The 16135-nt window shown below is 44.2% G+C and overlaps 1 protein-coding gene across 5 annotated transcripts in view; it reads right to left on the reverse strand.

Annotated features, from left to right (window-relative positions):
• LOC123760420 (uncharacterized) overlaps positions 1-16135 on the reverse strand; it is a 72705-nt gene that overhangs the window by 26780 nt on the left and 29790 nt on the right. For all 5 annotated transcript variants that reach the window (XM_069338426.1, XM_069338423.1, XM_069338424.1 and 2 more), the window contains exons 3-5: positions 9916-10129; positions 9382-9464; positions 5328-5498 (exon numbers count right to left, since the gene is read on the reverse strand). In XM_069338426.1, coding sequence (XP_069194527.1) covers positions 5328-5498; positions 9382-9464; positions 9916-10129 — 468 coding nt within the window. The remainder of the gene's footprint in view (positions 1-5327; positions 5499-9381; positions 9465-9915; positions 10130-16135) is intronic.

The following is a 16135-nucleotide window of genomic DNA, read 5'->3' on the forward strand; positions in this document are numbered from 1 at the left end:
GCAGGCCCACATACCCCCCACAACCAGGATGGGTCGGAACTTCTATTCGAAAATAGGCTAGTGTGCCCTGGAAGTCCTCGGACGTACCAGCAATATGGCGTATGCTCACTAGTAGGTCGTGTAACAACCGCAGACCTCTGATGGTTATACAGTGTTCCCCAATTGTGCCTATAGCACCACTGCACTCCACTGGTACTATCCCGCAAGTTCTTCCATATAGGCGGGACCCAAGAGCCAGAGCTCAAACCCCGCAAGCACAACCAGGAGAGCCCTACCAGGTGAGTACATAACCAGCACCACAACCCACACACCTCATAACACGAAAAAAGGTGGGTCTCCTGAATGACTCTAGCATGGGTTGGACATGCACATGAGGGGGACAGGAAGGGTTGAAAAAGGGACAGTCATTGGTGTGCGAATGGTCTCAGTCGTACAGAAATATACCTAAATAAAGACAGGTATATAAACATCTCTGCATCCAGCGCCCAGCCAAAAGACGCCAGAACCCAGAAACTAACCTGTCGAACGGAGGCACGAACGTGACACGACCCAACAGTGCCCAGAAGATCCTGGGAGCACCGCCAGGTGAAGAAGCCAGAGCCGGACACGCAGGAAAGCAGGGTAGAGGCAAAGGAGGCGGTCCACACCCATGACACAGGGAAAACCTCAGCATCCTCCCCAAAGCTGGAAACCAGGACACCCCCGGAGCGAAGGGGCACATACCGGAGCAAGGGAGAAGAGCGAGAGGCGAAGCACCTGAAAAAAAAGGGCGCAAAACACCAGCACGAAAACACACCGCCCAGACCAAAACAAACTCCACGGCGCATGCGCATGACACGCTGGCCGAACCGCACAATCCGCTCTGCGGGAAGGCGCCAACCAGGACTACTGCACTACAAAAGTACCCAAAAGAGGAAGCAGGAACAACAAAACCAGCCAACGAAGCGAAGACAGAGCCCAAAAGGGAATACCAACCGGGTCACAAGCAGCCCAACCGGGCCACAAGTACCCAACAGGGCCACAAGTAGCCCAACCGGGCCACAAGCAGCCCAACCGGGCCACAAGCAGCCCAACCGGGCCACAAGCAGCCCAACCGGGCCAAAACGGCAATCCGGACGAGGAGCCGATAGACGTTCCAATAATGCGGGAAGTAGTGAAAACCTTCCCGAACCCTCGAGAACACCGAAGCCAACACTAGTCCCGAAGGCACACAAAGGCACAGGCGCACCTGAGACCAGAAGTCACGTAGAACCCCAAAAACAGGGAAACATGACGAAGACACCGTCTCCAAAAAAAGGGGGGGGAAGCATCCACCCACAGGACGGAACCAACCAACTCAAAGGCCAAGGAACCGAGCCCGGGGAGGGGCCGACGCCCAACAACATGTACGGTGAGTGGGGAGGAAAAACCCCACTCAGAGTAACCACAAGCCCCGCCTAGAGGGGGAGAAAAACCCCCACGGGGTCCTACGGGGCCAAGGCCCCCCCAAGTCAGCCCCTCCCCAGACCGGGGAACCTACACGACAGGCCCCGTGGCCGAGCCGTCCCCCCCAAAGCCCCAGCCGTACCAGAAAACCAGGTCAAAAACACTAAGGAAGGGAGCCCACTGGCAGACTCTTACAACACGGCTGGAAGAACAGGCTCAAATGCCCCCGTCACTACCCTGGAAGGGGAATTCCCCTTGATTGCCCGAGTCTCAAAACCATCAAACCCTGCCCCGAATCTACAGATGGTAAGGAACCGGATGCAGGCAGGAAGGGGGGATCCAGGGAAAAGACAAGGGGGCATGGAAGGAACCGAAGCAACCAACACCCCCAAGTCCCAGTCCCAACATGAACCAAAACGGGGCAGCCCCGGGGCTCCCAGGGAGCAAACAAATGAGAGCGTTGCCACCACCAAGGCTCAAAGTGCAACGCCCCTGCTGCCCACACCCGCTTAGTCAGCACAGCTGTGTAACCGAGCCACAACGAGCAACAAAACTCGCAGGACTCCGGGTTGAAGGTGTCACCGACCCCACAGGCAGCAGACGGAGGCAAAACAGAGTCACCCAGAGACAAGGGGTGAGAGCAACCCTCAAACTCGCTGGAAGCGAGGGGGGGGACTCTGGGGTCACATCCATCGGACCCGCGCGCCCCCAGGGGTTTACCAGGGTCCCGAGCGTTTACTATAAGAAGACACACACTCAGGTAATCCCAGGCAGGGTACTGCTAACTGGCGCCCAAAGCTACCAAACAACTTTCTAAGAGCTGAACCCCCGGGACGTGTACACTCACGGGGACCTAGCAGGGGGTACCACCAGAAAATACTCAGAACACAAGGGACACAAGGGGCAAGAACGAAGGCAGACCCCCCCCTCACCAGGTAGATAAACAAAAAGAAAAAGAAAACCCCGCAAGAGGACAGCGTACCCAAGCAGAACAGAGCCGGCCGCTAAGATTGGTAAAGACAAGCTGCACAGTACCCTGCGCCCCACCAGTGCAAAAACTGCCCCTTACTCTAAGGCGAACAAGGGAGACAGAACACCCGAGCACACAAAGAGCGGCCAAAAACCAAGCAGTAAACGACCTAGCAGGGGTGGGACCCAAGGAACTTGTGGAAGGTGGCCCCAAGCCCCAAGGGCAGTACTTACAGGGCACCTAGGGAAGGGAACCCTAGGCGCATGCAGCCCGAGTACTGGAGACTCACTCCCGGCTCACGCACCACCTAGAAGACAGACACCACACTCTAGGTACAGTGCTGAAACAACTACTGGAGCCGAAGCACACAACCGGTGCCTATAGCATTAGCCGAAGAACTGATGAGTGTATAGCCGGCGTGAGAGGTCTGGGGCTCCCCCTTCCCCCTCCCGGGGAGGGGGGAGCTGTGCAGACAGCGGTACAGTGACGTGTGACATCATACTAGTTTGCTTGTTTTCTGTTGGGGAGTTCTATCCACTAGTTCGGCTTTAGGTAGCAATTTTCACCAGAATATGGGTTTGTTTTGGAATGCTTACCTTTCTGGATGCTTGACCCGGTCGATGTCAGACATAGAATGCTTCCAACCACACGGGGGTTTCTATAGGCCATTGCTCCCCTTGCCTCTCTGAGGGGGCAGGTTCTGGCCATGGTCCCCGGTAGGCCCTAGAACTCCATACACATGACTGATGCCAAAGTCTGACATTAGCATATCAGCCTGGTAAAGCTCCGGGGAGCCGACGGGGCTCCCCCCAGAAAATCGTATGCAACCACTAATAAGTAATGGTAGACCAAACTAAACAAAACTTGGTCCGACTACAGTAAAAAGCTCGGTACCTTCTTCCAGCAAATGTAAGTAGTATTGTCGGAACAAAGGCTGCGAGAGGTAATAAGACAAATTTCTGCAGGAAGTACCGAATCAGCTGGGTAGTTACAGAATTTTCATTATTTTTTTTTTGTTAACACCCAAGCGAGTACAGCAACAAACAACTTCTAACTTTTGTTAGCAAGCAGAGAGAATTTCCCTTACCATAGCTCAAGGTAAGCCTTATCCATTTGTTCCTGGAATATGACCAACAAATTGGTCAAAAATTAGGTAACCAATTACTGGCGAGTGAACAAAGGCTGTGGGCCACTGGTAGAAACTGCCTACCAGTCAAGTAATACCAAACCTAGCCTCTGGTCAGGTTGTAAGAACAGAAATTTAAAAATCAGCCACAGGTAAACTGTAAACAAGGATAGCAATTTAACTTACAAAATTAACTTATTACAGAAAATTCCAGCAGTGGCAAAAATCATAACAGAACCAAGTCAACTTGTATACCAAGAAAGGCTGAAAATTACAAGGCTAACATTTTGACATATATGACATGACATGTTGACCAGACCACACACTAGAAGGTGAAGGGACGACGACATTTCGGTCCGTCCTGGACCATTCTTAAGTCGATGGACACGACATGGCTAACCTCACCAAGACATTAAATATATTAATTAACCAGCTAAATAATGCTAATTGAGACTACTTCAATAAATCCAATAAAGAAAGAGAAGAGGGAAGAACATCAAGTATCCCAAGTCTCTCAGAGTGCAACAGCCCATAGAACAGCTTTCTTACATAAGTCATAAAGGCCAGGACAGTGCTACAGTTCTTGAGGATTTGTGAGCAACTTATCACAAAGAACAGGGTGACTCCTTGACAGTGCTTCAGCTTAACTTGTCAAGACCATACTTTCTATTTTACTGATAAATGTGTGCAGAAACAACTGTCAATAAGAACAAATCCACAAGGGCCGTGACGAGGATTCGAACCTACGTCCAAGATCATCCCAGGCGCTGCCTTAATTAACTGAGCTACAGCATGGTCATTTGATGCATCACGCTATTGTGAATTCTAATAATAATAAATAAATAAATAAATAAATGTTTATTCAGGTAAGGTACATACATACAAGAGATTTTACAAAAATTGATAGATTTATAGATAGAGCTAGTACATACAATGCCTAAAGCCACTATTACACAAAGCGTTTTGGGTAGGAAAAACATTAAAGACTAAAACTTAATACTAATTGAGTTTAAAGTGTAGAATGTGTTGAGAACAAATAAAAATAAAAATAAAAAAGGGGAGAACATGGCTGAAAAAGCAGCACAAATACAATTAGGTCGACAAACAGCGCTGTTTAAAAAAAAACAGATGGGTTGACAATAGAGGGGTAAAGTAGGTTACAGGGAATTTATTAGATAGTGCTTCGTTTTTATCTTAAACTGGTTGAGAGAGGTACAGTCTTTAACATGATTGGGAAGGTCATTCCACATTCTGGGTCCCTTGATTTGTAGAGCATTTCTAGTTTGATTAAGTCGTACTCTTGGAATATCAAAACTGTATTTGTTTCTGGTGTGGTCCCCATGGGTTCTGTTACAATCCATGAGCAATTCTGTGTGTAATGAAGTAAGGGCGAAGAGGTAGAACGGCCTATTGACATAGCTCGAGTGCATGGGGGAGTTGTGTAAAACCCTGGTTTGTGTCTCGGAGAGGCTGCAGGATCCAAGTAAGTTAGGTACAACTTCTGGTTTCAATTTTTTTTTACCATGTCATAGCTCAGTCGATTAAGGCAGCGTCTGGGATGATCTCGGACGTAGGTTCGAATCCTCGTCACGGCCCTTGTGGACTTGTTCATTTGATGCATCATGCTGTTGTGATTTCTGTGTGTAACTGTCAATAAGCATTCCATATCTACACATAAGCTGTTTAAATAATTAACAAGTAAAAATACACCTTCTAAAATGCTTAAGAATAGCCGTTATGACAACTTAAGGTTTCTAGTGCATCATTTTAATATGCAAAAGAAACTAAAATACTGTATATACTTGCCTGTAAGTAGTATGAATTGACAACGAGGAAGAAGTATATAACTACAATGACAAGGAAGATGCTTGAAATGATATCATTAATATTTCCCACCAAGCCAAACAGAGCCAGGATGATGAACGTAATCTGCACCAGCTGCCACCCTAACCACGGAGTCATCAGACTCGGTTTATCCTGAAAGGAAATTTGTATTACAGATAATTTTGTAGCTTTGCTAAGAAAAAATATTTAAACAAATACTGCAAATACTCACAGCATTCATAATATTGTACAGTGGCACCTCGATTAATGAGCGGCTCTATCTACGAGCATTTTGAGTAACAAGCGAGCCACTCGCAGAACATTTGTCTCTACTAACAAGCTTTTTCACGATTAAAGAGTGTTTCCGCTGGTTTTTGGACACCTTTTACGACAGTTTTGTTGTTGTTTTGCAAGATGAGTTTTCCACATGACGAGCTTGGTGCCGGAACAGATTAAACTTGTTAATCGAGGTGCCACTGTATAATTCTCATCAAATTTGGTACAAAATTCTATTAACCCCTAAACTGCAAGGCATGTCATTTTTTCAAAGGCGTGAATGATATGTATGACATACGTAACACGTTTTACCATGTGGTGTGCACCTTGGAGTAGTCAGGTTATGAAGGGTTCTCTTGTAAATAAATAGCTCTCAAGTACAAATAAGATACTTATAACAATCCTATTTTTGTTCATTAAAAATAAACAATGGGTAATTTGTCAAAACTAGATTATATTTAACTTTATCCATATATCAGCTATTATTTCTTTACAAATAATAAAGTTAAGGTAATTTATAATATTATAAAATATAATATTTACCAAAAATATTTCCTGTTAAATAATAAGAAAAAATTACAAAGGTAAACAAATGCATGCACTCTGTGGTGACAAAATCAATTGATGAGCATAATTGTAAATGTGCCGCATCAACGCTATGATGAGGTATTGGTGATTTATCCCCCCCCCCCCCATCTTCTTATCACATAACATTACATAAAAAATACTTTACTTAAAATGTTTTGGGTTAGTCCTCAAAATTGTTCTTCAAGCCAATGTACTCACATAATCCTACAAGATTACAAATATATATATCAGACCAGAAGACCATCTTCTGGTCTTATATATATACTGCTTCCTCGGTGAGTCCCGTAGCTACAGTGGTCTAGATCCTTGACTCATAATCGAGGATCCCGGGTTTGATTCCTATGTGGGACAGAAATGGTTTGGCAAGTTTCCTTTTACCTGATGCTCAGGAGCTAGGTAACTGCTGTGGGTTGCATCTTGGAAAGGTCAGTAGTTGGATTAGGGAGGAACTCAATAAGCCCACCTTGCTGTGATTTCGGGGCTCAACATCTCAGCAGTCCGGTCCTCGACCAGGCCTCCTCAGACCTACTGGTAATATTTTTCATACAATAGGTGGGAGAGTAAAGCAAAATGTCTGTATCCAATGGATCTCTGTCCTGATCTGATTTACCTGATGGCCATTAACACAAGTGCCATCGACCAGGACAGAAAGCCGGCAGCTTGTTGCAGGTCTCCCCCATTTGCCTTGAACTCTCCAGGTGGATTTTAAAACATAACAGAGTTTTGGCATTTGCAGCTTAGGCAGGTAGGCGGTTTTATTGGTTTATAACCCTGTGGGTGAAGAAGCATATCCTGTTCTCAGTCCTACATTGAGGTTTGTTGAGCTTGAAGTCGTTGCTGCTTGTGTGCATTACATTTGACCTTTTGAAGAAATTGTCAGCATCCTCAACTTTTTCAGTATTTTAAAAGTTTCAATGAGATTCACCCTGTCATGCTTGATTTGTAGTGTTGTTAGGCCTGTGGCCTTCAACCATTCCTGATACGAGAGATGACTTGGCTCTGGAGTGACTTTCTCCAGAGCAGCTATGTCCTTCTGAAAGTGAGGTCTTCATGCTTGGATACAGTAATTTGATTTATACAGTTGAATCATTACCTTCTTTCAAAAATTCAAAATTATGCTTGATTATTCCGAGGGTTTGGTTAGCTTTTCTGACTGCTGCTCCTACTTGTTATGCAACTTTAATGAGTGGTGGATTTTGACTCCCAGGTCCTTTTCTTCATCAATTTGCTGTAATGTAACGGCATTGATTTAGTAGTTGTGGAGTGGGTTGCCATGCCCCACATGCAAGGTCTTGCATTTGTCAATATTAAAAGGCATTTGCCAGTCTTCTGACCATTTGTGGAGTTCACGTAGATCTCTTTGTAAGACTTCAGTATCATTATTTCCTACTTTACCATAAATCTTAGTCATCTGCAAATTTGATGATGTGTGGTTTGTAATATTATCACCAGTAATTAATTAATGTACAGTAAGTACAGTGGCACCTCGATTAACGAGTTTAATCCGTTCTGGCACCGAGCTCGCCATGTGGAAAACTCGTTTTGGGAAACAACAACAAAACTGTCGTAAAAGGTGTCCAAGAACCAGCGGAAACACTCATTAATCGGGGAAAAGCTCGCTAGTAGAGACAAATGTTCTGCGAGTGGCTCGCTCGTTACTTGAAATACTCGTAGATAGAGCCGCTCATTAATCAAGGTGCCACTGTATATGAAAAAAATGGGTTTGCCCCAAAATGGACCCCTAAGGTACCCCACTTACTACATTTCTCCATTCAGATTTGTTCCCATTTAGCATTACCATTTGTTTTCTTTGTTTCAACCATTGTTTTATCCATTCTAGTATTTTACCATTTATTACATGGACCTGTAATTTCCTTGCCAGTCTTTCATGTTGGACCTTATCAAAAGTTTTAGCAAAATCCATGTACAGTATACTACATCCACCAGAAGGCCTTTATCAGAGTGGCTGGTGATGGTTTCCAAAAATGGGAACAAGTTTGTATGGCAGGATCTATTTTTAACAAACCCATGTTTTGTTGATTGTACAAGATTGTTCACTGAAAGATGGTGAATGATTCACTCCCTGAAAATTCTCTCCATGAGCGTGTATATGTGTGATGTCAAGCTGATCGTCCGGTAGTTTTCTGCCGAGCTCTTTCCGCCTTTTTTAAAAATAGGGGCGATATTTGCATATTTCCATTCAAGGGAGACTATCCCTTGGTCCAGAGATTTTGTGAAAAGTAATTTCAGCTTTAGGCATAGTTTTTCTACCCGTTTCTTTATAACTCTGGATTGAATTCCATCCACACCTGGGGCTTCCGAGTCTTTCAGTTTGTCAATGTTCTTCCTGATTATGTCGCATGTTATGGGTATATCCCTAAATTCCTTCTCCTCACCTCCTATATACATTTGTGTGGGTGATGGCACATTCTAGTGTAAACACTGATGGAAAATATTCATTTAGAGCATTTGCTGCCCTCTTGTTGTTCATTATAACTTTGTTAGTCTCATCTATTAAGGATCCTACAGAGTCCTTTGTTTTGGTTTTACTGTACTACTTATATAAGCATAGAACCATTTTGGACCTTTCTATATGTTTTGGGCATGTTTTCTTTTTTCGTAGTTTCTTTTGGCCGAGCCGATTTTCTGGGTGGCCAAGTCTAGTGTCCTTTTGTATATCTCATAATCATTGACATTCATTGTGGATTTATACATTTTCCAGAGGTTCTGCGTGGTTATCAATGCTCACTTCACAACCTGTGTCATCCATCTTGTTCCTTTTCTGTTCTTTCTCCTTTTTGGCACATATTTTTGAATGAGTTCCTTGATGAAAATCTTTAAATTCTGCCATGATGCTTCCATGCCATCATCACCTATCAGCTCTCTCCAGATGCTCTTTTGCAGTTCCTCTCTCATTTTTTAGTCTCCTCAATGGTACAGTAATCTAGAAATTCACTATCTTTACCTTTAATGTAATTGATCATGCTAAATACAATTAAACTGCAGTATGCAGTACTGTATTCATTTTTTCTACAGCAATGTGCAGGACAAAAATATCTGTCAATAGATAAAGACAGGAGTGTGGACAAAAGATTTAATGTCAATCTCCATCCAAGATGCTATACATTGCACTTAAGAAAGGTAAAAATCATAAAACATTCTATTTACTTACTGTTTTGGCTCCGTGAATCATCAAAGCAGTCAGAATAAAGTAGATAAAGTATGTAAATGCCCTCAGCACTGTGGCAATGCGTACTGAAATAAAAAAAATAAAATCTTAAAAATATTGTGCTACCTATTACAAGCCCCAAATTAAGACAATTTAATTAGTATATTGAAATACTATACAGTATACTTAACAACTGTACTGTACTACTAATTTCTTCAGTTGGATTTCCCATCGATAATTAAAACTACATTATTGAAAGAAAATATACTGCATCCTATGATTCTGTTGGGCTATTAAAATGTCTCTAAAGACTGAGTGAAAGATTAAAGTATGTACAGCATGTTTCAGATGCAGCTGCTTTAGGGAGAGATTCCTGGTTCCTAAGCAAGATATATATATGAAATCAAACAATATTACCTGTATAAACATTTTAGTTATCCCTGAGAGCAACCTTGAGATGCCAGCAACCTTTATAGTCGGTAAAATGCCAAGGAATTAGAACGTTAAAGCGCTAGGAAGAAAATCTGAGATACTAACTTATGTTAATTACAGCTCCAGTAGGGCACTTTTCAGATGCAAGGTCATGATGATCGTCATCATCATCATCATCATCTTCAGTTGAATTGTCCAAATAAACAAGAATAGTGGGTCTGACAAGTAATGTCTTCTCTGCTTGCTGACACTGCTTGAGAGACAACTCGAAGTCCACCAGTCTTAGAACACACTTGAATATTTCAAGTAATGACCCGAACTGTGGGAATAAAATTTGATAATTTTCCAAATATTACAGTTTGTTAAAATGCAAAAATGTTGGAGTTTTATCTAAGCATGAGTTATGCTTTGTGTCGTCCTATTTAATGCAGAACTTTAGATTCAACACAACTTAGTCAAAAATCAGCGTTAAATGTAATGAAATGACATTTTCTGGTTGAGACCCAGAGGCTCCACGGAGCTAACTGGGGTGATATGAATGTACACTATTAGACCCTGGCATCAGTCAATGTGCATGGAGTTCTTGCCTACCGGGGACCACGAGCCAGAACCTGGCCCCCTCAGAGAGGCACGAGGAGCAATGGCCTATAGAAACCCCCCATGTGGTTGGAAGCATTCTATGTCTGCCATCGACCGGGTCAGGCACCCAAAAAGTTAAGCGCCCCAAAACAAACCCCTGTTCTGGTTAAAATATTGCTACTGAAAGCCGAACTAGTGGACACAACTCCTCAAATGAAAATGAACAAAAGAGCATGATATCACCACCTCGCCATGCCACTGTCTGCGCAACTTCCCCATCCCCGGGAGGGGAAAGGGTGAGCCCCCAGACCCCCGCGCCAGCTATCCACCTTACAGTTCAGAGGCTGGATGTCAAAAACCGCGAACAAACCGCCGACCGGAGGGAGGGATGCCGTGGAACCTCCAGGTCTCACCCAGAATATGGCGTGTTTCATTACACTCAAGAAAAGGAGTTTCATTACACTCAACGCTGGTTTTCTGGGGAAAGCCCCTTCGGCTCCCCGGAGCTACTTACCCAAAGATAAAACTAGAGGGACTTACCCGGGAGGCGGTCAGCCCTTGCTCCTCAACGCGAAGCCAAGACAACTGGCTGCAACCGCCGACCCAATGAGACACAGGCCCGACTAGGCCCAGGAACGTTGATAAGGTAGCGAGCAGCCAGGACCCTGTTCGACCTCCTAAAACCCCGTCCCCGTATGTCAGCCCAAGACATGTTACTGAAGACGGCAGCCAGCGCAGCAAACTTATGAACGTCATACCTTACCTTACCTTGAGGTGCTTCCGGGGCTTAGCGTCCCCGCGGCCCGGTCGTCGACCAGGCCTCCTGGTTGCTGGACTGATCAACCAGGCTGTTGGACGCGGCTGCTCGCAGCCTGACGTATGAGTCACAGCCTGGTTGATCAGGTATCCTTTGGAGGTGCTTATCCAGTTCTCTCTTGAACACTGTGAGGGGTCGGCCAGTTATGCCCCTTATGTGTAGCGGAAGCGTGTTGAACAGTTTCGGGCCTCTGATGTTGATAGAGTTCTCTCTCAGAGTACCTGTTGCACCTCCGCTTTTCAACGGGGGTATTCTGCACATCCTGCCATGTCTTCTGGTCTCATGTGATGTTATTTCTGTGTGCAGGTTTGGGACCAGCCCCTCTAATATTTTCCACGTGTAAATTATTATGTATCTCTCCCGCCTGCACTCAAGGGAGTACAGATTTAGGCTCTTTAGTCGGCCCCAATAGTTTAGGTGTTTTACTGAGTGGATTCTAGCAGTAAAGGATCTCTGCACACTCTCCAGGTCAGCAATTTCTCCAGCTTTGAAAGGGGCTGTCATTGTGCAGCAGTACTCCACTCTAGAGAGCACAAGCGTTTTGAAAAGTGTCATCATCGGTATAGCATCTCTAGTGTGAAAAGTTCTTGTTATCCAACCTGTCATTTTTCTTGCAGTTGTGACGGCTACTTTATTGTGTTCTTTAAAGGTAAGGTCTTCCAACATAAGTACACCCAGATCCTTTACATTGCCTTTACATTCTATGTTATGATTTGCCTGAGTTTTGTACGTGATTTCCGTTTTTATATTTACATTTTTTCCATAGCGCATGAGCTGGAACTTATCTTCGTTAAACACCATATTATTTTCTGTAGCCCATAGAAAGACCTGATCTACATCTAACTGGAGGTTTGCCATGTCCTCTATGTTGCCTACTCTCATGAAGATCATAGTGTCATCTGCAAAGGATGATACAGTGCTATAGGTTGTGTTCTTGTCTATGTCCGATATGAGGATGAGAAAAAGTACTGGAGCAAGCACAGTACCCTGGGGGACTGAGCTCTTTACGGCTGATGGGCTGGATTTTATTTTGTTGACTATTACACATTGGGTTCTGTTGGTCAGGAAATTGTAGATCCATCTGCCTATTTTTCCGGTAATTCCTTTTGAACGCATTTTATGTGCAATAACGCCATGGTCACATTTATCAAAAGCTTTTGCGAAATCTGTGTAAATTACATCAGTATTTTGTTTGTCTTCCATAGCATCTAATGACATATCATAGTGGTCCAGCAACTGCGACAGGCAAGAGCGCCCTGTTCTGAAACCATGTTGTCCAGGGTTATGGAGATGCTGTAATTCCATGTATTTTGTGATCTTACTTCTTAGCACTCTCTCAAAAATTGTTATAATGTGCGATGTTAGTTCTATCGGTCTGTAATTTTTTGCCTCTGCCTTATTTCCTCCTTTATGAAGTGGTGCTATCTCTGCTGTTTTTAGTACTCACCTAATTGTACTCACCTAATTGTGCTTGCGGGGGTTGAGCTTTGGCTCTTTGGTCCCGCCTCTCAACTGTCAATCAACTGGTGTACAGATTCCTGAGCCTACTGGGCTCTATCATACCTACATTTGAAACTGTGTATGGAGTCAGCCTCCACCACATCACTTCCTAGTGCATTCCATTTATTAACTACTCTGACACTGAAAAAATTCTTTCTAACGTCTCTGTGGCTCATCTGGGTACTAAGTTTCCACCTGTGTCCCCTTGTTCGTGTCCCACCCGTGCTGAAGAGTTTGTCTTTGTCCACCCTGTCAATTCCCCTGAGAATTTTGTAGGTGGTTATCATGTCTCCCCTTACTCTTCTGTTTTCCAGGGATGTGAGGTTCAGCTCCTTTAGCCTTTCCTCGTAGCTCAATCCTCTCAGTTCCGGGACGAGCCTGGTGGCATACCGCTGAATCTTCTCTAACTTTGTCTTGTGTTTAACTAGGTATGGACTCCAGGCTGGAGCTGCATACTCCAGGATTGGTCTTACATAAGTGGTATACAGGGTTCTGAAAGATTCCTTACACAAGTTTCTGAAGGCAGTTCTTATGTTGGCCAGTCTAGCATATGCCGCTGATGATATTCTTTTGATGTGGGCCTCTGGGGACAGGTTCGGTGTGATATCAACCCCCAGATCCTTCTCTCTATTTGATTCTTGCAGGATTTCCCCTCCCAGATGATACCTTGTGTTCAGCCTCCTGCTCCCTTCGCCTAATTTCATCACCTTACACTTTCCAGAGTTGAACTTCAGCAGCCATTTTCTAGACCATTCCTCCAGTTTATCCAGGTCATCCTGTAGTCTCTGCCTATCTTCATCCGTCTTGATTCTTCTCATAATTTTTGCATCATCAGCAAACATCGAGAGGAATGAGTCTATACCCTCTGGAAGATCGTTCACATATATTAGAAACAGGATGGGTCCAAGTACTGAGCCCTGTGGGACTCCGCTGGTGACATCTCGCCACTCTGATGTCTTCCCCCTCACCGTTACTCGCTGTTTCCTGTTGCTTAAGTACTCCCTTATCCACTGGAGCACCTTCCCTTTTACTCCTGCCTGTTGCTCCAACTTTTTTAACAGCCTTTTATGGGGTACTGTGTCGAAGGCTTTTTGGCAATCCAGGAAAATGCAGTCGGCCCACCCTTCTCTTTCCTGCCTAATTTTCGTTGCCTGGTCATAAAATTCTATTAACCCTGTGAGGCACGATTTACCATCTCTGAACCCATGTTGGTGGTGCGTTACAAAGTTATTTCCCTCCAGATGCTCTACGAGCCTTTTCCTCACGATCTTCTCCAGCACCTTGCATGGTATACAAGTTAAGGAAACTGGCCTGTAATTCAGTGCCTCTTGCCTGTCACCCTTTTTGTATATTGGGACCACGTTAGCTGTCTTCCAACTTTCTGGTAAGTCTCCTGTTTCCAGTGACCTGTTATACACCATAGAGAGTGGCACACTTAGTGCTTCTGCACCTTCCTTTAGTATCCATGGTGAGATTCTATCAGGCCCAACAGCCTTTGTCACATCTAGCTCCAGCAGACACCTTTTGACCTCATCACTGGTGAGGTCAAATTCCTCCAAGGTTTCCAAGGTTGCCGCCTCCTCATTTAGTGCAGGGGCTTCTCCTTGTTCTATTGTGAAGACCTCCTGGAATCTCTTGTTGAGTTCTTCACACACCTCCTTGTCATTCTCTGTGTATCTGTTCTCCCCTTTCCGCAGCTTCATCACTTGTTCCTTCACTGCTGTTTTCCTCCTGATATGGCTGTGGAGCAGCTTTGGTTGGGTCTTGGCTTTACTCGCGATGTCATTTTCAAACTGTCTCTCTGCTTCCCTCCTCACTCTGATGTACTCATTTCTGGCCCTCTGGTACCTCTCCCTGCTCTCTGGTGTTCTGTTATTTCTGTAGTTTCTCCATGTTCTTTTACTCAGTTGTTTCGCTACCTTACATTCCTGGTTGAACCATGGGTTTTTCTGTTGTTTTTCGTTTTTCTCCTTTTGGACGGGGATAAACCTGTCTGCAGCTTCTTGGCACTTTTGGGTGACAATATCCATCATGACCTGCACATTCTTGTCTCTAAGTTCTGTTTCCCATGGTATTCCCATTAGGAAGTTCCTCATCTCGTCATATTTTCCTCTTCGGTAATTCAGTCTTTTCCCCTCCACTCCCATCCTTGGATAGGTTATCCCTACCTCCACCAAGTACTCAAAGGTCAGTACACTGTGGTCACTCATTCCTATGGGGGCTTCAACTTTGACTTCCCTTATTTCTGACTCATTTAGGGTGAATATTAAGTCGAGTCTAGCTGGTTCATCATTGCCTCTCATTCTTGTGGGTTCCTTGACATGCTGGCTCAGAAAATTCCTTGTTGCCACTTCCAAGAGTTTAGCTCGCCACGTATCTGCACCACCATGTGGGTCCCCATTCTCCCAGTCTATCTTTCCATGGTTGAAATCACCCATGATTAAGAGTCTTGAGCCATTCCTGCAGGCAACTGAAGCTGCTCTCTCTATTATATTAATAGTTGCCATGTTGTTCCTATCAAACTCCTGTCTAGGTCTTCTGTCATTTAGGGGAGGGTTGTAAATGACTGTCACTATTATCTTAGGTCCACCCATTGTTATAGTTCCTGTTATGTAATCTCTGAATCCGTCACAGCCCGGAATTTCCATCTCATCAAAACTCCAGTCCTTCCTTATCAGCAGGGCCACTCCTCCACCTCCTCTCCCTTCCCTCTCTTTCCTTACTATATAGTAGTCCTTTGGAAACACAGCATCTGTTATGACTCCATAGTATATCAGGAGTATATCAGGAATAACGCCAGTATCTAGGCTTTGTCTCCACAGAATGTGGAGGGCCTGCGATAATGGTTTTTTACAGTTCTTGATGAATATGGAGTTCCAAGAATCCGGGCCTGGTGCAGAGTGCATAGGCATACTGTTTATGGCTTCTTCAAAATCCAGTGGGGATAGGGTGACGTCTGATATATGATTTGATGTTGGTATCATATCCATGAAAAATTCATTTGGGTTATCAATCTTTAGTGCATTTAACCCTTAACATGCTCGGGGTCTAATATCCTGCTATCCACACAGGCGCATGTCATTTTGAAAAAAAAAAAAATTTTTTTTTTTTTGCTAATCTGTTAAGTTCTGTTCACTGATCACGGGAAAAATAAAAAAAAAATTCTATTGTACTTACTTTTGTTGCAATAGAGCCGAGAAGCTCGGTGATGACGTCACAATCTGCATGTTCGCTCATGCAGTACACGCCCGGGAGATGTTGCGCGCGGTCCTCAAACAGCCAGAGTTGCCACAAATATATTTTCGCGCTATTTATTTACAATGTCTAAGCGCATTTTATCTAATTTTTTTTCACTAATTGTGTTTCAAATACTGTTTGAACATATTTTGTATCAATAATTGTTGCATATTTGAGTATACACAGGCGCAC

This window comes from Procambarus clarkii, chromosome 39, assembly GCF_040958095.1.
Source record: "Procambarus clarkii isolate CNS0578487 chromosome 39, FALCON_Pclarkii_2.0, whole genome shotgun sequence".
Taxonomy (NCBI): Eukaryota; Metazoa; Arthropoda; class Malacostraca; order Decapoda; family Cambaridae; genus Procambarus; species Procambarus clarkii.